General features: G+C 54.6%; 2 protein-coding genes across 2 annotated transcripts; one reads left to right on the top strand and one right to left on the bottom strand.

The window, feature by feature from the left end:
• Window positions 1–10,441: 10,441 nt before the first annotated feature.
• THBD (thrombomodulin) lies at window positions 10,442–13,750 on the top strand. The gene is given in 1 exon segment (NM_001082144.1): window positions 10,442–13,750. A coding segment is annotated over 1 exon segment (1,743 nt). The 5' UTR covers window positions 10,442–10,591; the 3' UTR covers window positions 12,335–13,750.
• Window positions 13,751–20,469: 6,719 nt separating this feature from the next.
• On the bottom strand, window positions 20,470–23,898 carry SSTR4 (somatostatin receptor 4). The gene has a single exon (XM_002710940.5). It carries the CDS (start codon window positions 23,189–23,191, stop codon window positions 22,028–22,030), a length of 1,164 nt encoding a protein of 387 aa, XP_002710986.1. The 5' UTR covers window positions 23,192–23,898; the 3' UTR covers window positions 20,470–22,027.
• Window positions 23,899–24,119: the final 221 nt, after the last annotated feature.

Below are 24,119 nucleotides of genomic sequence, written 5' to 3'. Positions count from 1 at the left end.
GAGGGATGCCACACACACACACACACACACACATACACACACTTGGAACTTTCTGGAAGCCACATGACGGTAGATCCCAAGTATCCCATGGGGCGAGATCTCAACCAAGCCAACTCTGAGATCCGTGCTTCTCTCTGGGAGTCTGGGGGAGCTTTTGTCCCTTAGACTCAAAGAATAGGCTGTGTTCCTCTCTCCTTGGAGTACAAACCCGGTGGCCATTTTGATCCTTTGCTTGGCTTCTACAGCTTTTTTTTATTTTTATTTTATTTTTTGACAGGCAGAGTGGACAGTGAGAGAGAGAGACAGAGAGAAAGGTCTTCCTTTTGCCGTTGGTTCACCCTCCAATGGCCGTGGCGGCCGGCGCACCGCGCTGATCCGATGGCAGGAGCCAGGAGCCAGGTGCTTTTCCTGGTCTCCCATGGGGTGCAGGGCCCAAGCACCTGGGCCATCCTCCACTGCACTCCCTGGCCACAGCAGAGAGCTGGCCTGGAAGAGGGGCAACTGGGACAGAATCCGGCGCCCCGACCTGGACTAGAACCTGGTGTGCCGGCGCCGCTAGGCGGAGGATTAGCCTAGTGAGCCATGGTGCCGGCTGGCTTCTACAGCTTTCTAAGAACTCATTGTATTTTGCTTATTCTCAACCTACAGCTTCTCCCTTATTGGTCAGCATTGCTCAACAGTGATAAATACACCAAAAATGGCCAAAAATTAGAGAAGGACCCCGGTCCACCATGATCTCAAAAATGAAGAAAATATTTCTTCGTTGCTGGATTTCCCCCCTCTGTCACCATACCTCCTTTGAACTAGAAAAAGTTTTCATAAGCAGGGTCTGAGCATTCTGGGAATTTTTTTCATTTCTAATGCGTGGAAGACAGGGGTTGGAAAACCATGGCCCACAGCCCCCACCTTGGCCCACTGCCTGTCTTTGTGTGACCCAATAAGCTAAAAATGTTTTGCACATTTTGGAACAGTTGAAAAAAAAAACAATCAAAAGAATACAAATAGTTCATGGTATGTGAAAGTATAAAAGTCGCACTGTCCGAAAGTGAAGCTGAACTGGAACACACACAGCCCCGCTCACTCATTTGCAAGTGCTCCTCGCCTGCCTTAGAGGGACCTTAGCAGAGCTCACAAGGGCTGCAGAGCCTGAAATATTTAATGTCTGTCCCTGTACAAAGGTTGTGTGCCTCTGGCTTAAAGAAAATGACCTGTGAACCTATGGAAGATTATATTGTTTAAAGATTTATTTATTTGTTTGAAAGTCAGAGTTACACACAGAGAGAAGGAGAGGCAGAGAGAGAGAGAGAGAGAGATCTTCCATCTGCTGGTTCACTCCCCAGTTGGCCGCACAACACCTGGAGCTGTGCCGATCCAAAGCCAGGAGCCAGGAGCTTCTTCCAGGTCTCCCACATGGGTCCAGAGGTCCAAGGACTTGGGCCATCTTCCACTGCTTTCCCAGACCATAGCAGAGAGCTGGATCGGAAGTGGAGCAGCCAGGACTCAAACCGGCACCCACATGGGATGCGGGCACTGCAGGCAGCGGCCTTATCCGCTAAGCCACAGCGCCACCCCTGGAAAATATTTTAATGATGACCTTGGACTAAAAATAGAGGCTAGGTCTTAAGACTCCAGAAAGCTACCCTCTCAAAACATATTCATGTGCGTGGCGGAGAGTCCACGGTTGGGTCTGTGGATCGAAAATTTGTCCAGGATCTTGGATTCCTTCAAGCCCCCTCTTTGTACCCTATTGCCTGCCTGTAGACAGCGTGTAAAGCAGTCCCCACCCCCATCCCGCCCCACCCCAAACACCTGCCATGCCCTCAACAGGCAGAGTCAGTGCAGAGGCAGGGGGTGTGGCCAAAGACTATTGCATCTGTTACATGCAGCACAGCCTGCTCCCTGGGAGGACACATTGACAGGCAAGGCTGCAGGGGACCCTGGGGTGTGGACCCCTCCTCTCCAGCCTGCATCACATCGCAGCAGGGCCATTGCCTCCAATGCCAGTCACATCTCTGTCCACCAGGGGCAGGACAGCACCAGCGTCCAGGGGCAGGATATCCCCCAAAAGGCTGTCGCTTCCTCAGAGCCCCTGGGCGGGGGCGGGGTGAGGGGGAGAGGGGACTGACTCATTTGAATGACATTCCCAAGTCTTAAGAAAGAGGCTGGGCCTGAAATGGAAACAGCAGCAGAAGAGTTTCTGGGAAACAGGAAGCCAGATCTCTTTTGTTTGCAAAGACTTATTTTCCCCAGATTCGGAGAGGGCTTCATTCCCAGTGAAATACAGCTTTTGGATGGCGTGATAAAATGTGAGGATGGTATCCATGCCTCTGGCCGCAGGGCCAAGGGGGAAAGACTCTACACCATGAGAAAACAGATCATTAGGGCTGCCTCGGGCGTGATTCAAGTTCTGGATTTACGAGTTTTCAGCTGTGTGTTTAGCCTGCTTACAGATTAGCCTTACAGAGGGTCCCTTGGTACCCTCTCTCCTGGAGCACCCTCCCAGGGGGCTCGAAGATGAGTGTTGCTAAAGGTTTCCAAGTCTCTTCCAAAGAACAAATCCCAAGGAGGAGCCTTTGCCAGTGCTTGTGAGGGAGCTGGCTTCAGGATTACGCCTGGTCGGAGAAAAATTCCCAGTGATCCTGGTGTGGACCAGAAGCTTCCCCCAGCCTTCTGTCCACCCTGGAGCAGCGGAGGGCTGGCTCATGGCAGAGGTGAGTGAAGAGTGAGCTCCCCTTCCCACAAAGCCAGATGGATCCGTGGTCACCCACGGCATTGCAGGTGGTGGCTTAACTCACTCTGCCACAGAGCCAGCCCTGAGACCCAATGGGGCATTGCCTGCTGCCTTCTCAAGTGTACGTTAGCAAGAAGTGGCATCACGTGGAGGGGTCAAGTCTCAAAGCAGGCATTTGAATATCTGATGCAGGTGTTCCAAATGGCGTCTTCACGACTGAGCCCAAAGCCTTCTCCACAGAGCATTTTTCTTGCTATAACATGCATATTTGACATAAGAAATATAAAGAAGTAAAAATTGTTATGCTTCAAATCAGAGATAATTATATGTGCATATATATAAGAAAGTATAAGGCCGGCGCCGTGGCTCACTAGGCTAATCCTCTGCCTTGCGGCGCCGGCACACCGGGTTCTAGTCCCGGTCGGGGCGCCGGATTCTGTCCCAGTTGCCCCTCTTCCAGGCCAGCTCTCTGCTGTGGCCAGGGAGTGCAGTGGAGGATGGCCCAAGTGCTTGGGCCCTGCACCCCATGGGAGACCAGGATAAGTACCTGGCTCCTGCCATCGGATCAGCGCGGTGCGCCAGCCGCAGCACGCTGGCCGTGGCGGCCATTGGAGGGTGAACCAACGGCAAAGGAAGGCCTTTCTCTCTGTCTCTCTCTCACTGTCCACTCTGCCTGTCAAAAAATAAAAAAGTATACCAGGCCCAGCGCTGTGGTGTAGCAGGTTAATCCGCCACCTGCAGTGCCGGCATCCCATGTGAAGGCTGATTCGAGTCCTGGCAGTTCCACTTCCAATACAGCTATCTGCTACGGCATGGGAAAGCAGTAGAAGATGGCCCAAGTGCTTGGGCCCTTGCACCCACGTGGGAGACCTGGAAGAAGTTCCTGGCTCCTGGCTTTGGATCAGTGCAGCTTTGGCCATTGTGGCCATCTAGGGGAATGAACCAGTGGATGGAAATGCACTCTCTCTCGCTCTCTCTGCCTCTCTGTAACTCTGCCTTTCAAATAAAATAAATAAATATTTTTAAAAAATAAATAAGTATGCCTTATGTGTGTGTATATAACCTGTGTATATAAACCTACACACACACACACACACATATACACCTTATATTATATGTAGCTTGGTTTCTAAATTAGATGAACTTATTTCCATCCAATGGATGTATTAGTTGTAATCTATTAAAAAAAAAACCCGGCCGGTGCCACAGCTTACTGGGCTAATCCTCCGCCTGCGGCGCCAGTACCCCAGGTTCTAGTCCTGGTTGGGCACCGGATTCTGTCCCGGTTGCTCCTCTTCCAGTCCAGCTCTCTGCTGTGGCCCGGGAAGACAGTGGAGGATGGCCCAGGTCCTTGGGCCCTGCACCCACATGGGAGACCAGGAGAAGCACCTGGCTCCTGGCTTCAGATCGGCCCAGCGCGCCGGCCGTAGAGGCCATCTGGGGGGTGAACCAACAGAAGGAAGACCTTTCTCTCTGTCTCTCTCTCTCACTAACTCTGCCTGTCCAAAACAAACAAACAAACAAACAAAAACAAAAAACACCACTCATCATGCTAATTCAGTGTTGGTCTTTCTAACTTTCAAAAAAATGAAAAGTCAGCACTAAATATGTACAATGAGTCTTATGGTGATTTTTTAAAAATATTTATTTATGCATTTAAAAGTCAGAGTTACAGATAAAGAGAGAGAGAGAGAGAGAGAGAGAGAGAGAGAGAGAGATCGTCCATCCACTGGCTCTCTCCCCAAATGGCTGCAATGACTGGGGATGGGCCACGCTGAAGCCAGGAGCCAGGAGCCTCCTCTGTGTCTCCCATGTGACTGGCAGGGGCCTAGGGACTTGGACCATCCTCTGCTGCTTTCCCTGCATTAGCAGGGAGCTTCATTGCAAGTGAAGCAGCAGGGACTTAAACCGGCACCCATGTAGGAAGCCAGAGCTGCAGGTGGTGGCTTAACCTGTTGCACCATAACGCCTGCTCCAGTCTTATTATAGTTTTAAACATGTTTTTGTTAAATAACATTAAAGTATTTAATCCCCCTTTTCATATTCCCCAGTTAAATAAGTTATGTTTGCGACACTTGCTTCACTTTGAAACTTCTTGTCCTACATGCCTTTGAGGGGAAAACTTTTCCCCCAAGAAATGTTTGATGGGAATCAAAGTGGAGTTGACATTTTTCAGTTAACACTTTTGGATTTCTTGTTCCCTCTGGAGGCCTGCCTTTAAGGATAGCATTTCTGAGGGTGAAAGTATTCCTTTCAAATAGGCATTCTGTTTTCAACAAAACAGCTGGTATGAATAAATATTATGCAAAAAAATGAGAGCCTATCATGACATGAATGCATGCTGAAAAAGAAATCTTCTAGAGGCATCTAGATTGTTCTGTATTCTTTGAACTTAGTAGTTCGCAGTTCAGGAATGGGAAAACACTGTAACTTATGTTCACTGATCTCAACCTGAAACTTTGCGTATCTCTCCATTCCTGAAACCAGGAAGGGGCAGATACCAACACCAGGGCCAGCAGTACCTGGCAAACATGAATACTTCATCCCACTGGCCCCTTGTTGCAATCTCTCCAAATACTGTTTACGGAGGTTGCTACCCCGAAGTTATGGTATGAAAGAACTAGACCCCCAAACTCGTGATTATAAATATCTGTAAAGATATGCTTGTGTTTGATATCACATATTCTTTCTTTTGGTTATTTTGGTAATGTTTCAATGTCACTGGTATCCATCGTAACCCTGTATTTTTTTATTTCATGTATTTCTTAAAGATTTATTTATTTATTTGAAAGCCAGAGTTACACACAGAGAGAAGAGGCAGAGAGAGAGAGAGAGAGAGTCTTCCATTCTCTGCTTCACTCCCCAATTGGCCGCAACAGCCGGAGCTGTGCCGATCCAAAGCCAGGAGCCAGGAGCTTCCTCCAGGTCTCCCACGTGGGTGCAGGGGCCCAAGGACTTGGGCCATCTACTTCTTTCCCAGTAGCAGAGAGCTGGATCAGAAGTGGAGCAGCCGGGACTTGAACTGGTGCCCATATGGGATGCTGGCACTTTGGGTGTAGCTTTACCAGCCACATCACAGGGCCGATCCCAATATTTTTTTTAAAGATTAATTTTTATTTGAGAAGCAGAATTACAGAGAGGCAGAGGCAGAGAAGAGAGGTCTTCCCATCTGCTGGTTCACGTCCTAAATGGCCACAATGGCTGGAACTGGGCCAATCTGAAGCCAGGAGCCTGGAACTTATTCCAGGTCTCCCAAGTGGGTGCAGGGGTCCAAGCACTTGGGCTATCTTCTACTGCTTTCCCAGGCACATTAGCAGGGAGCTGGATGGAAGTGGAGCAGCCAGAAACTTCGATGATGTCCAGTTTATCTAGTTTACATTTGTTGCTTGCTCTTCTGATGTCATTTCCAAGAAATCCTTGCATGATACAAGATCACAAAGGTTTACACCTATATTTTCTTCTAAGGAATGTTGAGTGTTAGTTCTAACATTTAGGGGTTTTAAAATCTACTTTAAGTTAAATTTTATATTTGGTGTGAGATAAAACCCAATCCTAACTCATGTGGCTATCTGTTCCAGTATAATTTTTTTAAAAAAGACTTATTTTGAAAGGCAGAGTTACAGAGTGAGAGAGAGAGAGAAGGGGGCGGGGAGGGAGAGAGAGAAAAATATCTTCCACCTGCTGATTTACTCCCCAAATGGCTGCAATGTCCTGGGATGGATCAGACTGAAGCCAGGAGCCAGAACTAGATCCAGATCTCCCACGTGGGTAGCAGGGGCCCAAGCACTCGAGTCATCCTCTGCTGATTTCCAGGTGCATTGGCAGGGAGCTAAATCAGAAGTGGAGCAGCCAGGACAGGAACCAGTGCTGATATGCGATGTCAGCACTGCAGCTGGGAGCTTTACCCACAGCACTAGTCCAACCCAACATCATTCCTTAAAGACACTCTTCTTTCCCCCATGCAATTTTTTTTGCCACTTTTATATAAATCAATTGACCATAAATATGAGGGTTATTTTTACTCTTGGTTTTATTCTATTGATTTATGACCACGTTTTTCCCAGTACCATACTGGTTTTATTACTATAGCTTTACAATAAGTTTTGAAATTGGGAAATGTTTTTCTTTTCCAAGATGCTTTGGTTTTTGAGGGTCTCTTGAACTTCCAGGTGAATTTTGGGATCAACATGTAAATTTACATAAAGAAATCAGCTAGATTTTGATAGGAATTAAATTGAATCTGCAGGTTAATTTCAGGAGTACCACCACCTTAATCATATTAAATCTTGTGATTCATGAACATTGGATGTCTTTCCATCTTTTTAAGTCTTATCGTGTTTTGTGGTTTTCATGGTTTGCACTGTTGTTAAATGTATTCCTAAGTGTTTTATATATTTTGAAGGTATTATCCATGAAAGTATTTTAATTTTCAATTTACATGATGTTATCATATAGAAACACAATTGATTTTTGCATATTGATTTTGTATCCTACAACTACTGTTCTCATTTATTAGTTCCTACAGTTTCTCTTTTAAATGTATTCCTCGGGATTTTCTGTATATAAGCTTGACAGTGTCACCTGCAAATGAAGATGGATTTATTTCTTCCTTTCTAATCTGGATGCCTTCTGGTTCATTTTTACACTTAACTGTCTTTTGCTAGAATCTCTAGCACAAGGTTAACAGAGGAAGCAAGTGAGAAAACCCTTGTTTTGTTTCTGTACTTAGAGGAATGCTTTTAGTGCTTCAACATGAAGCTATTAGCTATGCTTTTTTTATATAGATGCAATGTATTTTCTTTTGTAAGGAATGGAAAAATAAAGAGAGAATGGGTGAGTTCACGGAAGGGTGGTGCTACAGTTTGCATGTAGTTGAGTGTGTGCCCCAGGGAGTTTGGGTTGACATTTAGGAGGATGGAAACAATCCACCTATGGTATTAGAGGGGAAGTTTCTGGGAGGTTATTAGGAGGAGATACGGACAGAACCCCACAGCCAAATTCTGGTGGCTCTGTAAGGAGAGGGAGAGACACAGGCACCTGTGGATACACCCTGTATCTGGCTGTATAATCTGCTCCACCTCCAAACTCTGACAGCCAGGCCACCTTCAACCCTTCAATCCTGGGCCTCCAGAATGGTGTGTCCCAAATAAACCTCTTTTCACTAAAATTTACCCAGCCTACAGTATTGTTATGGGGGGGGTGTCAAGAGCCAGGTGGAGACCACGGGCCCAACCTTGGGAACGTGGCCACCCGAGGTGGAAGCAGGGCTAGAGGAGCTGCTCACAGGTTCAAAGGAGAGGAGGGCAAGTGGACATATGTTCCAAAGTCACAGGACAGGGACCCTGGAGAATGGCGAAGTCAGGGGTGCGAAGTCAGGGGTGCGAATGGCCAGGGAAATGGCCTTGGGAAAGATGAAGACTAAAAACAAGTTCTCAGCAACTTTTTGGGTGTTCTTCCAGGAGACTGTTCCAGGGGTCCAGGAGGTCTTGGCTGTTGAGTCCACAGGGAGGGCAGCTGGATCAGAAGCCTTGTCCAAAGGGAAGTGGGCATGTCATCCATGGAGAGGCAGGAAGAGTGGCCCATCCCCAGGTGCAGAACAGATAGCCAGATGGGGGGCGGGACAGAGGGCAGTTTAGAATATGCAAAGTAGGCTGCCAAGTGGGGGCTGGAGGGGAGAAAGTCACCAGGTCCAGGAAGGTACAGGGGATGCTGCCTGGTGCGTGTGCCCACGCATCTTTCTGCAGAGTAACCCAGACTGCCCAGGCCACCACGAGACAACACCATACTGCCTGGGTGGTAGCTCGAACTGCTTCCTGCACTTCTTCAAGTGAGGGCTGGTCCAAGGTACCCCAGCATCACTGAGTTCTTGGTAGATTCCCTTGGCAGGAATCCAGGAGCACCAAGTAAGACACAACTGAAGATGGCACCGGGAAACAGCTAAAAACCCTCTGAGAATGGCACCAGGGAGGCAAGACCTGTTATGTTAAGGCTCGCAGTCCCTCTTGGGGGCCTCTGTTTCAGTTTGTCACTCAGCTGCCACAGTCTCAAAACTTCTAGTGGTTGAACAAGGGACCCAGGTTTTCACCGTCACGGTGCACTGGATGCTGTTATGACAGCTAGGGCTGTCCTGTCTTGTGTCTCCTCCTTCCAGGAAATTTTCACTGGGGTTCTGCTCCCATGGGAAACCACGCCCGCTCCAGGACTGGCTGCACCCCCGGCCAGCCCTGCTGCAGCGCCCACCTCCCTGGGCAGGCTGTTTGCAACCAAGTCACGACCAGTGGCTCGGCCAAAGCAGCCCGATTTCCTCATCTCCAGGGGTTTCTGCTCCAAGTTGCTGGAGCTCAGACCTCAGCATCCAGCTGCACTCCTGCGCTGTCCTCATTGGTGAGATGGGGGCAGCCCCCAGGCGGGACGCTCCTGTGGAAGCCCCGCAGGGCACAGCGCTCAGCCTCCACCCCTGGGCACCGGGTCGGGCTGTCCACGCCCCGCCCCTGCGGTCACTGCCGGTCAGTACAGCCCGATCCCCTCTCCGCCCAGCCCGGCGCTTGTCTTTGGCACGTGAAGATGCCACACAGCCCTGGTCCCTTTTGAAGCCTGAGCTCTGTTGGCCCAGGGAGACCCGACGCGCAGCCACGGAATCCACGCGGGGCCAGGCCCCTGCGCTCCCCACACTCCTAACCCTTGTTCGCTGGACAGGTTTTGAGACCTCCAATTTCTTTGGTTTCGTCTGGAGTTCAACAGCGCCGCCTCCTGGTGCTTGGTCGCCAGTGGCCCGGGGTGGGCAAATGACCAGATGAACTCCAGGTGGGCGTGCTTGCTTGCTTTATTTATTTATTTATTTATTTATTTATTTTAACGGGTTTGTCTTTCTCTGTGAGCTACATATTGGACACACCCCTCCGCATTCCTAGTGAGTGAATACCCGTGATAAGGTGGAAAGCGACAGACCCTGCCGCCCACCCACGGCGCCGCCCGGCGTCCGCAAGTGGCACTTCCACGGCCGCCCGGTGTCCATTCGGTCTCAGGGCGGAAACGGTTCCCCGAGGCGCCCCCTGGGGCCCACAGCGCCTCCCTGCGACCTCCGTCAGGGGTGCCAGAAGTTGGACACGCACAGCCCCGGATGGGTGCGCTCCGCGACTCGCCAGCCCCCAGGGGTGCATCTGCAGCGCAACAGCAACCTCGCGGCTTTCCCACGCTGCCAAGCGGCGCTGTGGCCTCGGCCGGCCCGCCCCGCCCCGCCCCACCCCACCGCGCCCGCGCCTCCCTAGCCGGGAGCCCTGGCCCCGGGAGGCGGGCGAGGCCTGGCTCCCTCTCCTAGTGGACTCCGGTTGTCTTTGAGCAGGGCACCAGGTCTCCAGAACCGCGAGGTCCCCGGCGCTCACGCCCCTCTCCCACGCCCATTGGAAGCAATCCAAGCTGGCCTGCAAGTCCGCGTGAGCGTTCACGAAAACTAGCCAAGAGAACCGAAAGTTTGGGGAGGGGCCGCACGCGTCGGGGGCGGGCCCGCGGTCTCGGGGCTCCACCCGGGCTGGGTTTACTCATCCCCACGAGGTGATCCCAGGAGCGAGGGCGGGCGCAAGGCGTCCAGAGGACCCAGTAATCCGAGAATGCAACATCAGCCCTTCCCACCAGGCACTTCCTTCCTTTTCCCGAACGTCCAGGGAGGGAGGGCCGCGCACTTATAAACTCGCGCCCCGGCGGCCGAGCGGCGTGTCAGAGGCGGCCGCGCCGGGGCCAGAGAAGCGCCCGTCCAGGACCGACCGCAGCGGCTGCCCCCAACGCCCCTCCGCCCCGGCCCGGGCCGCGAAGCAACGCTCGCGCTTTCTCCGGCGGCGCCTGCGCGCGGTGCGCCCCGGCGGCATGCTCCGTGCCCTGCTCCTGCTGCTGGGCGCGCTGGCCCCGGCCGGTCTGGGGCTCCCGACGCACGCAGAGCCGCAGCCCGACGGCAGCCAGTGCGTGGAGCACGACTGCTTCGCTCTGTTCCGGGGCCCCGCGACCTTTCTCGCCGCCGGCCAGACCTGCAAGCGCCTGGGGGGCCACCTGATGACCGTGCGCTCCTCAGTGGCCGCTGATGTCATCTCCTTGTTGCTGAGCGACGACAGCCCACGCCTCTGGATTGGCCTGCAGCTCCCGACCGGCTGCAGCCACCCCGGGGACCTCGGGCCCCTGCGCGGCTTCCAGTGGGTGACCGGAGACAACCGCACCAGCTACAGCAGGTGGGCGCGGCAGGACGGCGGCGGCGCGCCAGTGTGCGGCCCGTTGTGCGTCACCGTCTCGGCCGCGAGCGCCGCTGCCCCCGGCGAGCCGGCCTGGGAGGAGCTGCCGTGCGGCACTGAAGTCGACGGCTTCCTCTGCGAGTTCCCCTTCGCGGCCTCATGCAGGCCCCTGTTGGTGGAGGCCGGCGCCGCGGCGGCCACGGCGCCGCACGTCTCCAGCACCTACAGCACGCCGTTCGGGGCCCGCGGCGCCGACTTCCAGGCGCTGCCCGTGGGCAGCTCGGCCGCCGTGGCACCGCTCGGCTTGGAGCTGACCTGTTACGCGCCGCCCGGGGCCGCCGAGGCGCGCTGGGGCCGGGAGGCCCCGGGAGCCTGGGACTGCAGCGTGGGGAACGGCGGCTGCGAGTTCGCGTGCAACGCGAGCGCTGGGGCTCCCCGTTGCCTGTGCCCGGACGGCGCCGCCCCGCAGGCCGACGGGCGCTCCTGCGCGCCCGCTGCGCCGCCCTCGTGCCACGACCTGTGTGAGCACTTCTGCGTGCGCACCTCGGACGCGTCCGGCTCCTACATGTGCATGTGCGAGACCGGCTACCGGGTGGCAGCCGACGGGCACCACTGCGAGGACGTGGACGACTGTGCCCTGGTGCCCAACCCGTGTCCGCAGCTCTGCGTCAACACGCAGGGTGGCTTCGAGTGCCACTGCTACCCCGGCTTCGACCTGGTGGACGGCGAGTGCGTGGAGCCCTTGGACCCGTGCTTCGGCACCAACTGCGAGTACCAATGCCTGCCGCTGGGCCAAAACTACCGCTGCATCTGTGCCGAGGGCTTCGCCCCGGTCCCGGACGAGCCGCACCGCTGTCAGATGTTCTGCAACCAGACGACGTGCCCGGCCGACTGCGACCCCAACTACCCGAGCACCTGCCTGTGCCCCGAAGGCTACATCCTCGACGAGGGCTCGCTGTGCGCCGACATCGATGAATGCGACAACGGCTATTGCCAGGACGAGTGCCGAAACCTCCCCGGCAGCTACGAGTGCATTTGCGGGCCCGATTCGCCCCTGGCCGGCCAGGTCAGCACTGAATGCTACCCTACGCAGGTGAGCGACGGCGGCGACGGCGGCGACGACGGCGGCTCCGGAGAGCCTCCAGGCTCCGGGGCGCCCGGCTCCACCCCGGCTCCGCCGCCGGCCGCCGGGCCGGTGCACTCAGGCGTGGCCATCGGCATCTCCATCGCCAGCCTGTCCCTGGTCGTGGCGCTCCTGGCGCTCCTGTGCCACATGCGCAAGAAGCAGGGTTCGGGGCGCGCCGAGCTGGAGTACAAGTGCGCGTCCCCTGCCAAGGAGGTGGTCCTGCAGCAGGTGCGGACCGAGCGGACGCAGCCCAAGCCTTGAGGGGGAAGGGAGCCCCTCCCTCCGCCCCCGCGCGCGCTCCAGGCCTGCCCTTGGCGCGGCCCTGACTTCCCTCCGGAGCGCCACCCCACCGCCCCTGTCTGGCTCCCTGGGCTGGCGCCACACCTGCGGAAGAGCCTCTTCGCCCTGGCTGAGAATCTCGCCGATTGCTTGTGTTGAGTTGGGCGGGTTGGGGGGGTCGTGAGGAGGCGGAGCCCCAGCCTTTGCCTGGAGGTCACCGACGCCCCCCTCCCCAGCCCTGCCCAGCTGCGCTGCCTGGAGACACCCGGACTACAGGGTCCCCCAAGTCACCTACGCGGGGCGCGGGAGGGGTGAGGCAGACTGGGTGGTGACCTTCAGGGCGGACCTTGACCCCAAGGGCTAGTGATGACCAAGATATTTATTTTTGTAAAACGTATTTGGGGCCCCTTTTTCTACCTGTGTGTTTCCAATGCTCGCTTTTCATCTCCCGCCTCCATCCTTGTCCACCCCCCCCCCCCCACACACACACCTTGGTGGCAGTTACACCGTCTTGGTGAACATTCCTCTCCCAGCTCCCGGGCTCTGGGCTCTCTTACATATAGAAAGCCAGGTGCCCCTTTGCCCTTGACTCATGGTCCTCGTTTCGCCTCCCAGGACGTGAAGCCAAAGCACCCCAGTCTCCCCACCTGTGCGAAAATAGGTGGGCAGTTGCGTTTTGCTCCAGACTTGCTACTTTATTCCAAAGTTTCAGGCCTGCAGGACAAAGCAAGGAAGGAGAAAACGTGAGAAGAATTCGTTCCGTTAACCTTGCTGAGCTGGCCAAGAAATGAAACCCTAGCAGGTTTTTTTAGAACTAGTGAGCCTGAGTTCTGTGATTGTTATCTTTGTGATTTGGACTGAAAAAAAAAATGGTGATTGTTGTAAGTTTTTTTACGCCGGTTTCTTTTGTCGTTATTATTAGTGCTTTTCGACAGTGTTAAAATGTTCCGATGTGTTCTTTAGAATGAGAGAAGAGAAGAAAAAAGCAGCTCCCCGGAGAGTTTTCAGCTGCATGATTCATCCTGGTTATCGGTTTGAGTCTCTTGTCACTTGCTGGCCAAAATAAAACCGGTTTTGCTGGTTGTGGGGGATTTGGAAGCCTGAGATTGGAGCCTGGAGGATGCCTCATTAGGGCCCGTCCTTAATGAGGCCCTTGGAGAATTGCTCCTGCTTCACTGGAATGTGGTCCCTGGACCAGAATGGAGCTAGTTAGAGATGCAGAGTGCTAGGCTCCACCCCCGGAATTCCTGGTCCCTCGGCATCGGAGCAAGGGCTGCCTGCTGGGTAATCTGACAACTGTTGTGGCAGGCAGCTTCCAAGTTTCTGCAGCACGTTAACTGTGGGTCAGAAATCAGTAGCAGGCCGAGTCTGGCCCTTTCTCAAGAAACTGAGGAATTTGCATCGCTTAGCTTTGCCTTCCGCCAGAAAGGACTCGGTACACACCTGGAGCCTTTGCCGCCCAGGGTGGAGGAGAAGGCCGGTGGCTGGGCTGAGCTAGCCATGTGTGGAAATAATGTATGGTATAAGTGCATCTTGTCAAACAAAGGTTTTCCTCTCCTATGTCATAAACTCAGCACATTTGTACATAGTTATTTATTTATTGGAGTTAAACTAGAACACAGGCAAAACCCTTGCTATGATGTCACTTGTACAAAATAAACAGATTTCAGCGTGCTCTTGGGTTCTGTGTCTCTGGCCAACGTCCCCTCGTCCAGGCCCCTCATTTGCTGCCGTTAAAAGGAAGACTCGGCAGCAGCGCCAAAGCCATCAGCTGCACACTGCCTGGGGCAGGGGAGTACCTCCAACTGTTATAGAACTTTCCAAAAGAGATGATCTTTCATGGCAAGAGGATTTCTTGTTATCTCCATAGGCACAAACATTTGCTTTTTTCCTGTGTAACCATAACAGTTCCATGCGCCAGGCCTTGTTCTGTGTTTGGACAAATACGTGGCAGGATCATTGGTTGGGATGAAAGAAAGAATATATCTCAGCGGAGTTGTAGAACCACTGCTGTGTGTATGTCCCCTGTATATGGCTTAGCGGTCTCCAACTTCATGTCAGGTACCCAAACCCAGGGTGGTCAGGCAGAGTCTGTGGCTCAATTCAAGTGACAGTCTCTAAATGCCAACGTCTCATCTAGAATTAAATCCGGCTCATCTCTGTTGGGACACTGTCATCCATCTTCAGATCCCTTGGGCCTGTTTTTTTTTTTTTTTTTCTGAAAAGGTAGAATTGGCTGACTTCTTTATATGCAGAGATATGAAAGTAGGGGCTGGCCTTTGAAGTGTAGCAGGTTAAGCTACTGCCTGCAAAGCCAGCATCCCCTATGGGCATCAGTTCGAGTCCTGGCTGTTCCACTTCCCATCCATCTCCCTGCTAACTTGACTTTGAAAAGCAGTAGAGGGTGGCCCAAGTGCTTGGGCCCCTGCTACCCACATGGGAGACCCAAATGAAGCTCCTGGATCCTGGCTTCAGCCTGGCCCAGCCCTGACTGTTGCAGTCATCTGGGGAGTGAACCAGTGGATGGAAGACCTCTCCCTCCCTCTCTTTCTCTGTTTCTCCCTTTCTCTCTCTCTGTAACTCTGCCATTCAAGTGAATGCATAAATCTTTAAAAAAAAAAAAAGGATGAAGTATTCATAAAGCAGACATGCAAAGAAACAGTTTTGCCAAATACTCAGATATTTTTCTACATCTGGATAATTCTGAGCTTCTGTGTTTTAATCGGGGCAGTTACTGTCGTGAAGATGGACCGTGGGTTTCAACACGCAGCCCAGATGAGGTCTACAGCATTAGCGTAGCAGGTGGGAGGAGGGGCTGTTATGCACTTTGTCCTGGGTCCTGTGGATCTGCTATATCCAGCAGCACTCCCAGTAAGGAATGCAGTAATCTATGCGAAGGAAGATGCCACTGAGCAAGCCAACAGGTGCAGACAGAGAGAAAAATATCCCAGGGGCAAGAGGGTAAGGGTCAGGCAGCTGAGTGCGGTTCCAGCCTTTCCCTGGGGTGGGAGGGCTCACATGGCCACAGATACCACATGCACCCATCTAAGGTGCGTGACAGGGTGCTAGCAGGGCCAGCGCACAAGGTTTGCAGGATGACTGGAAGAGGTGAGTGAGCAGTTTCTGACACATAAAAGGTGTCTGCTTTATACTGCTTGCCTACACGCATGAGGAATTAGCGGCTGCATAAGTGGCTAACGGTTCTGTTGGAAGTGTGACTTTCGAGGGCAAATTCAAGGTTGTGCGGAAAATTGGAAAGCGTGCTTTTAAAGGCAAAGATGCAGTGACCCAGGGAAGGATGCTGTGAATCCTGGAGGGACCTTACTGGTGGCACTGGGGTGTTGGTCACAGCCGGAGGAGTCTGCCCCACACTGTCCTCTGTGCAGGGTGCCCAGACCTCCTGGGTGTCTTCCGGAGAAACCACAGAGAAGGGGGTGTCCCCCCTCCCCTCTCCCGCCCTCGACTCCAGGAAACCCTAAGCAGCCCAGGGAGCAGCCGGGCTTCCGGTCTCCAGCTGCAGGTGACACCTGCCTGTGATATCATGGTGGCAGAAGAACCCTGGCTTCCAGCGTGAGGAACTCATGTGGCTCTCGGGTGAAAAGAGAGCCCATGATTACATCCTCCATTCAAGGAGATCTGAGGTTAGGAAGAACGCAGAGAAACACATTTTTAGCAGGGTCACGGCTCGGCAGGGGGCAGCCAGCCTCCCTGGAAAAACACATCCCATGGCCTTTGCAGGCATTTCTTCCTGAAATAATACAGGCAACACCCAATCCTACTTTATTTCTGTTCCAGAATGAACGCCCCGGCTCAGTGCTGTCTCTTTTTGTTTTGAGTGGGTCCTTCCTCCATTTTTTTTTGTCAGCAGGTTCAGATGTAGGCAAACAACTGATTTCCTCTTGCAAGAGAAACCAAATATTTTTCTAACATTAGATTCTAACGGAATCCAATCCTTTTTTCAGCCTGTTGGGCAAAGTATGGTTGCCCAAGACAAAAGAATCCTGTGGAGTGGGGGGAGCTCTAAAGTCATGGCCATTGGCAAGAGAAAGCAGACAGCAGGCAGGGGGCTGCAGGGGTCCCAGGAAAAAACACTTGGGATTTCAAGGCGGGCTCTGGGACAAGAATGCCACCCAGGCTGGGACCTCGACCCGCAAGAATTGTTAGAATTGGAAACGGAGTGGCTGGTGTTATCCTGCGAGGGAAACCCTATCCTATTCTGGAAGCTTCTGTGCATCCTTGACCCCCTCACGGCTCCCCTAATTGAAGCTGCCCACCCCCGCCCCCCACTACAGTTAGCTAACCTGGATAATGCAGTCTAGCCCTCCCTGCTTGATTGAATGGAATCCAGCCAACCTGTGCCACTCCCACAGCAGCCCCTCATTCCACCCCTTCCCCCTTCTCTCCCCCCCCCCCCCGCCTTGACTCAGTTCCCTAGAGAACAGGAATCTCACCTTCCACAAACTTGTGCACTGTGGACCTCATTGTGAGAGCGTGCTTACCAACAGGTTTGCTGTGCAATGGTAACGGGAACCCAAGCCATCATGCGTTGTAATCCCTTGAGAGGATTTGACTCCTGTCTTTCTTCAAATGGTTTTGCCCTCTGCCTAATGCATGGTCCTGCACTGTCTTTATCTGTTTTCTGTCGCCATAACTGAGCACCACAGACCGAGTCATTTGGGAGGGATAGAGGCTTATTGGGTTTCTGGATCTGGTTGCAGGAAGTGCAAGAGCATGTTGGCTTCTGGTGTGGGCCCTCTTGCTGTATCATAACAGGACCAAGGCCATCAAGTGGTGAGACAAGGGTGCCTATTTGGGTTTCTCTTTTCTTGTGGAGCTGTAATCCTGGGATGCCACCCTCTTCCTAATTACCTCTCAAAGGCCCCACCTCTATTAGCATATGAATTTGAGGATTAAGTTTCCAACCCAGGGACATTCAAACCACAGCAGGCAGAAGTCCAGCAGTGAAATTAAGAGGAAAGTTTAGGTCCAGGAGGGAGTGCGCTGAGTCCAGGCCTCTCCGCAGCTCTCCAGAGCAGGAGATGCTGCCATGATAAACACAAAACTGAAATGGGGACAGCAGCACAGTCCCAGCGAGCCCCTCACCAGAGGCTGTCCCTGCCTCTCCTGGGACAAAGACCCAAATCCTTAAGCTGCCTTACAAGGTATGGCTGCTCCTACTCCTCTGTGGTGGCCAGCTGCCTCCCATTGACCTGGCGTCCTGTCCAGCCCATCTGGTTCACATTGGGCACTTTGGGGCCTCCTGCTGCAGGCCCTTTGCACGTGCTGTTTCTGCCGCATGGAGCCCTTCACACCCTGGGCCCCACCCTTCTCCTCTCCTCCTTAATTCCTGCCTGCTCTTTGTCACGAGGGCAGGTTCTGTCTTGGATCCTTTTGTAGAAACCAGATTTCTCGCCCGTGTGGATCTCACTCAGTTTAAAATCATACTCCCATGTCTGTGGTTATTTGGTGAATGCCTCTGTTTTGCCCCTAACCTACAAGCTCCATGAGGGCAGGGCCTTGGCTGGGTGTCCTGAAGCCAACAGAAGTAGGGGGTGGGGGGATCCTTTGTGGGAATACAGCCACAGCCACCTGCTTGCAGACCCCCAGGCAGAGCTGCTTGGGGAGTGGTGCTGACAGAGTCCTCTCAGCCAACTCAGCCATTCTGGCCCCAGGGACAATGAGGCCCTGCTGTGGTTGACTTAGGGAACCACAGCATGGTGGGTGGGGGTCTTCCACAGCCTCCCACCTGTCAAAGAGGAACTCACAACTAGTGAATGAGTGGACCCTGAGGCAGCAAAGACAAAACATGCCCCATGTGGTTTACCTTTCTCATCAGCCTGTCATAGCTCAGAAAATGCCAGGGATGGGATTTTCCAATCAAGGTGAAGCGAGAGAGTATAGGTGAGCATGAAAGGAGTGTTCTTGTCTCTACTCAAAGATAGGCAAGAGGGGTGGTGCTGTGGTGTCGTGGGCTAAGCCTCCACCTGCGGCATTGGCATCCCATATGGGCACCGGTTGGAGTCCCAACTGCCCCTCTTCTGATCCAGTTCTCTGCTATTGCCTGGGAAAACAGTGGAAGATGGCCCAAGACCTTGGACCCCTGCACCCATATGGGAGACCCAGAAGAAGCTCCTGGCTCCTAGCTTCGGATTGGCTTAGCTCCGGCCATTGTGGTCATGTGGGGAGTGAACCAGCAGATGGAGGACCTCTCTCTCTCTCTCTCTCTCTCTGCTTCTGCCTCTCTGTGGCTCTGCCTTTCAAATAAATAAATATTTTTTTTTTTAAAAAAAAGGCCATTTCAACAGGAGAAGCCACTTCTCTGGTGGACTGCAGTATGCCTGGAGGCAGAAACTGTTTCCACTTGTGTTGAAGTCAAAAGCCCAGATACCTTCCCAGCCATCCAGGTGCAGTCCACTGCTGGGCTCCTGGGCAGGTGGAGTGTATAAGCAGCCCCCTGGTTCTTGACTGTAGGGCTCTGTGGTTTTGATTCGCTACATTCTTGCTGCACACGAACCACAATGCTTGACACAACAAGACCCTCGGGCTGATGGCCACTAAAGCGGGTAGTGCTGCTGCTGGGTTCTAAATCTATCCCAGACAAATGCTGGGGAGGCTTTGCCCTCCACCGCCTTGCCCTGGAGGTAGTTAAGCCTTGAGAATGGACCAGGATATGCCGCTGAAGAATAGGACAGTTATCCGGGCTCCCCCAGTCTCCCCTCCGCTTCATGTTTCATTGCTACAAGGTCAAGGGCAGTGCTGGGGAAAACACTGGGCATAGAAGAATGCCCCTCACTCACCCTCTCTGTTAGCAACAGGGCTTAGACCTGGAAAGAACTCAAGACTTAGCAGCTTCCTCTGAGCAGACTTCTTGCAGGAAACTGGGGCTTCTAGGGTTAAATCACTGCTCCCCAGACCAGGTTGAAGCTGAGGTCCCCCTGCCACCCACCATGATACCTTCTGTCCCCTGATACCTTCTGTCGCTGTGCTGTGAAACTGCCTCTCCTCCAACCATCACGAACTAAGTTAAAAGCTTGCACTTTTAAAACAGTGCATGCATTATTCAGTGCTAATCTGAGCAGATTTGCCAAGATTCCTGGCAGGTGCGAATGGGAGGTCTTGGGAGGCTGAAGAGAGGGGACTCTACGCCCTACCCAAGCTGTGGCTGAGGTCCTGCACCCGCGGTTCACTGTGATCATAGCCAGAGCTGGGAAGCCCTCACCTCACTGCTGTCTTCCTGGGTTCTCCTCGAAGCTCAATTTGGCCTCATTTTCTGTGTGTCTGTCCCGCCAGGCACTGCCGGGCACTGGGGAATAAAAAGCCACAGCTGACTGTGAAAGGTTACTCATAAACATAGGGACTCCCCTACTCTGGGTGCCAACATCACGCTGTAAAGAACAAACAGATTAGGCACAGTTGATGTTTGTATGTGTGTGCACATTTGCATGTGTGTGCATTGCATGTGTATATGCACACATGTGTGCATGCATGTGTTGTGGTGATCAAAAGATTCTGGACACACTGGGTCAATGCTGACCACCACTCTCAGATCTTTCTTCTGGCTGGCCACTGGGTAAGGATCCCACAGCTGTGTGCCCAAAGACAATCAAGGCAAAGCCTCCTTTTCTTTTCTCATTTTTTTCAGGAAGGAATTGGAATCCACAGCTGTACAGGGACTCTTAGGGGTCCCCATAGGCTGGTCCAGGGTTGGGTCACTGGCCAAGGTCATGTGCACTTGTACATAGGACCAGAGTTCAGCTGCCCTGTTTCCTACATGCCAGGTAGATGCTCCCATCACGGCAAACTCTGGCTCTGGTCCAGATTCTTCAGGGCGGGGCTGCATTCTGCTTCTTCCTGGCTCACGTGGAAGAAGATTTCCTCCAGCCCAGCGCTGCCCCCTCTGGCCCTGGGCTATCTCCATTAGCCTCCCAGCAGCCCTTGCCCACCCACCCTGGAGCCTCTGCCGGCTGCCCCAGCAGTCTGAAAGCCATGTCTGTAGGGCTGACAGGTGCAGAGTGATCTCTCTTGAAACCCCTCTGCCAGGAAGCCAGGGGAACTACAAAGCTGACCACTTGGAAGGGCAGAGGGGCCCGCTTTTTGCTGCCCTGCCTCTTCCCTCCAGGTAACATCAGGACTGGGGCGGCCCAGCCCAGTACCCATCTTTTGCTATGCTGTGCCCAGTAGAGCCTCCTCCACAGCACCGCACGCACGTGTAGTCACACATTTTCACTCCGGCTGTCAACATGAGTAGCACAAGCCTCTCCCTCGCCCCCTCCTCTGCTTTCCACGGGCAACAGAATGAAAGCACCTACCTCTTCAGCTGACATTTTCCTTTGGGAAAAGATCACTTATGCTTTGCTTAACACAGGCCAAAAGTTATGGCCTCCATGCGAATATCTGTATCCAGCTGGCTTTACATAGAATGTTGACATTTTGAAAGAGTGGGTGGAGGCCAGCGCTGTGGTACAGCAGATTAAATCCTCCGCCTGTGGTGCCGGCATCCCATATGAGTGCCAGTTCGAGTCCTGGCTGCTCCACTTCTGACCCAGCTCTCTGCTATGGCTTGGGAAAGCAGTGGAAGATGGTCCAAGTCCTTGGGCTCCAGCACCCATGTGGGAGACCTGGAAGAAGCTCCTGGCTCCTGGTTTAGGATCAACTCAGCTCTGACTGTTGTGGTCATTTGGGGAGTAGACCAGTAGAGGGAAGACCTCTCTCTCTCTCTGGCTCTACTTCTCCCTGTAACCCTGCTTTTCAAATAAATAAAATAAATCTTAAAAAACAACAAAAAAAAAGCATGGGTGATGGGGCTGCCTCTTCTCTCTTATTTCCATTGATCCACACTCGCTGTCTTCTGCACCTCCTGGAGGCACTCCCACTCACCACCATGGCATAAACGGAAACCTCAATGAGAGGCCATGTTCCCACATCCAAGAATCAGGGGCAAAAAGAAAAAAAAAATCATCACATCACAGGAGCCTGATGACATTTTGTCCTCTCTGCTTTTTTATTACAGACCTTGTTTAATGCTTGCAACAAACCCCACACCCTATCTCTCCAAATCTTCAACCAACTCCAGGGAAGCCTAAAGGGACCCATGACAACCCAGGAAGACACTGGCAATGACAGGCAAGTGTTTGGCCTTGGGGGAGGGGTGGGGTGTTGGGAATAAAGCCTCTGCCCCAGGCTGCTCAGAGAAATTTCACTTAGCAACAAGAGCCTAGGAACAGAACTGAAGGGAGTGAGCTCTGAGGCATCTCCTTCCTCCCTCTCTCTCCATACCCATTGCACTCTCACCACCAGGCTGAGTCTGCAGATAGAGCAAGGGCACTGCCTGCCTTCACCATCCCGGCCCAGGGGCTACCCCCAAGCCAGCCCTATAAGTCACACAGGCAGTTGGCCGTCTCCCTCCAGTCACCTTTTTCTTCCCAGTCCACAGCTGCAGAGCGATCCACCCCCTGGCTCAGTTCCCTAGGGGAGTGTTACCCTCACCGAGGTGTCCTGGAAGCTAGGGTCCCAGAAAGGAGCATAGTCCTGAGGCTGCAGGTTGCTGGCCTAGAGATGATGCTCCGGTGGCGACAGGTGCTGCTCCTTAAGGGTACATCCAGGAGGTGCCACTTGCGGGACTGAGAGGTTGTTCAGACCCTGGGGAGGTGGCCGCTGGTGGGAGGAGGAAGAACTTCAGAAGGTGGTGGTTCCGGTGAGCGGGATGGGCTTGCGGTTGGGTTCTGGCTGTGCCGGCTCCTGCTGGCAGGGCAGCGGCGGGCAGATGCACCCTGCCCCACCTCTGCTCTTGAGAGCCGTGGCGTAGTAGTCCAGGGGCTCCTCCTCAGCGCCGCCGGCGGCATCCAGGAGGCAGCAGCGCAGGCAGAGGACCCGCTGGAAGGAGCGGCGGAAGTTGTCGGAGAGGAAGCCGTAGAGAATGGGGTTGGCGCAGCTGTTGGCGTAGCTGAGGATGAGCGACACGTGGTTGACGGTGGCATCGAGGCTGCTCACGAACAGGTTCAGCAGCTGCACCACGTAGAAAGGCATCCAGCAGAGCACGAAGACGGCCACCACCATGAGCACTAGCCTGGTGATCTTCTTTTCCGAGCGCCTGCGCTGCTGCCAGCCGGCGCGCAGGGCCACAGCGCGCATCTTGCCCACGATGAGCAGGTAGCAGAGGCCGATGGCCAGCACCGGCAGCAAGAAGCCCAGCAGGAAGGTGTAGACCACGAAGACCGCTGACCAGGCTGGGTGCGGCCAGTGCAGGTTGCAGGCCACAGAGCGGCCGCCGCGCACGGGCCTGGTGTCGGCGAAGATGGCAATGGGCAGCGTGACCAGCAGGGCGGCCAGCCAAACGCCCGCGTTGACCAGCTTGGCCACGCGGGGCCGCCGGTAGGTGGCGGCGCGCAGCGGGTGCACCACGGCCACGTAGCGGTCCACGCTGAGCACGGTGAGGCAGAAGACGCTGGTGAACATGTTGAGGCCGTCCACGCTGAGCACCGCCCGGCATAGCGCCGCGCCGAAGGGCCAATGGCGCAGGGCGGCCGACGACGCCACGAAGGGCACGCTGAGCATGAACAGCTCATCGGCCACGGCCAGGTTGAGCAGGTAGATGTTGGTGGCCGTCTTCATCTTGGCGTAGCGGAGGATCACGAAGATGACCAGCGCGTTGCCCACCAGGCCCACCAGGCACACCAGCGCGTAGATGCATTGGATGGCGATGGTGCCCACCGGCCCGGCGCCGTCGGGCCCCACCGCCCCCTCCTCCTCGAGTGGGGCGCGGCTGCCGTTGGCCGGGGACGGCCAGGCCGTCTCCAGCACTTCCTCGGCCCCAGGGGGCAGCGTCGGGGGCGCGCTCATGCTTAGGGTAGCCTGCCCTGGCGGGCGGCTAGCGGCGCAGCAAGCGCTGGCGGCGGGGTCTGGGTCTCTCGCGCACACGCGCGACTCCGCCTGCACAGCAGCGGTTGGCACCGCCCGGGTCTCCCACCGATCCCCTCCGCACCCCGGGGCGCTCTCTGGTCCCGCCCCGTTTTCCCACCGGTTCGCCGCTCCCCCGCCTCCCAGGTCTCCAGCCTTGCCCTCCCGGATCCCGGCCAACCTCCTAGTCTCGGATGCTGTCTTCCCCAGCCCTCGGCGGTGCGCTGGGCTGCGGTGCGCTGGGCTGCGATGCGCTCCTGGACCTGGCGCCGCGGAGCTGGCTGGCGTGGGTAACGAGGCGCGCGGGATCGGAACGGCATCATCCCGGGTGCGCGCCGCTCTTGCTCCGCGCTTGACACCCCACCCCCGCCCCCGCAGTTGTCGCGGCCACGGATCCAGTCCTGAAGTCGGCTTTATAGAGAGGCGGGACCTGAGATTTCCTTGGCGAACTCCGGATCTGGGCTGGCGGGGAGGGGGTCCCAATTTCTCCTCCGCCTCCTCTCTCTTCCCAGCCGCCGACCGCTGCGGACCCTTGAACTTTTCCGTGAGCGCTGTGTGCGGTGGAGGTGTGGCGGGCGCAGGGGCTGGGGATGCACACGCAGTGGCACAGACCCCCAAACCACAACAATTCTCTGCCCGCCTGGCGCTGCTCAGTGCGGCACAGGTGGCAGGTGTCGGATCCAGGGGACAGGAGTGCCTCACCTCTGACCCAACGCCTCCTCGGAGGGCTCCGGTTGTCGGGAAGAGTTGGGGTTTTGACCCGGGCCACCTCGCTCCCAGACTTACAGCGTGAGCTCCCTGGATCCCTTCATCACCAGGAAACCAGCAAGTGGTCACAGCCCCAGCCCTTGGGCTACACATGGCGCTGAAC

The sequence above is a fragment of the Oryctolagus cuniculus genome, chromosome 11, assembly GCF_964237555.1.
Source record: "Oryctolagus cuniculus chromosome 11, mOryCun1.1, whole genome shotgun sequence".
Taxonomy (NCBI): Eukaryota; Metazoa; Chordata; class Mammalia; order Lagomorpha; family Leporidae; genus Oryctolagus; species Oryctolagus cuniculus.
This window is presented reverse-complemented; position numbering and strand designations above follow the sequence as displayed.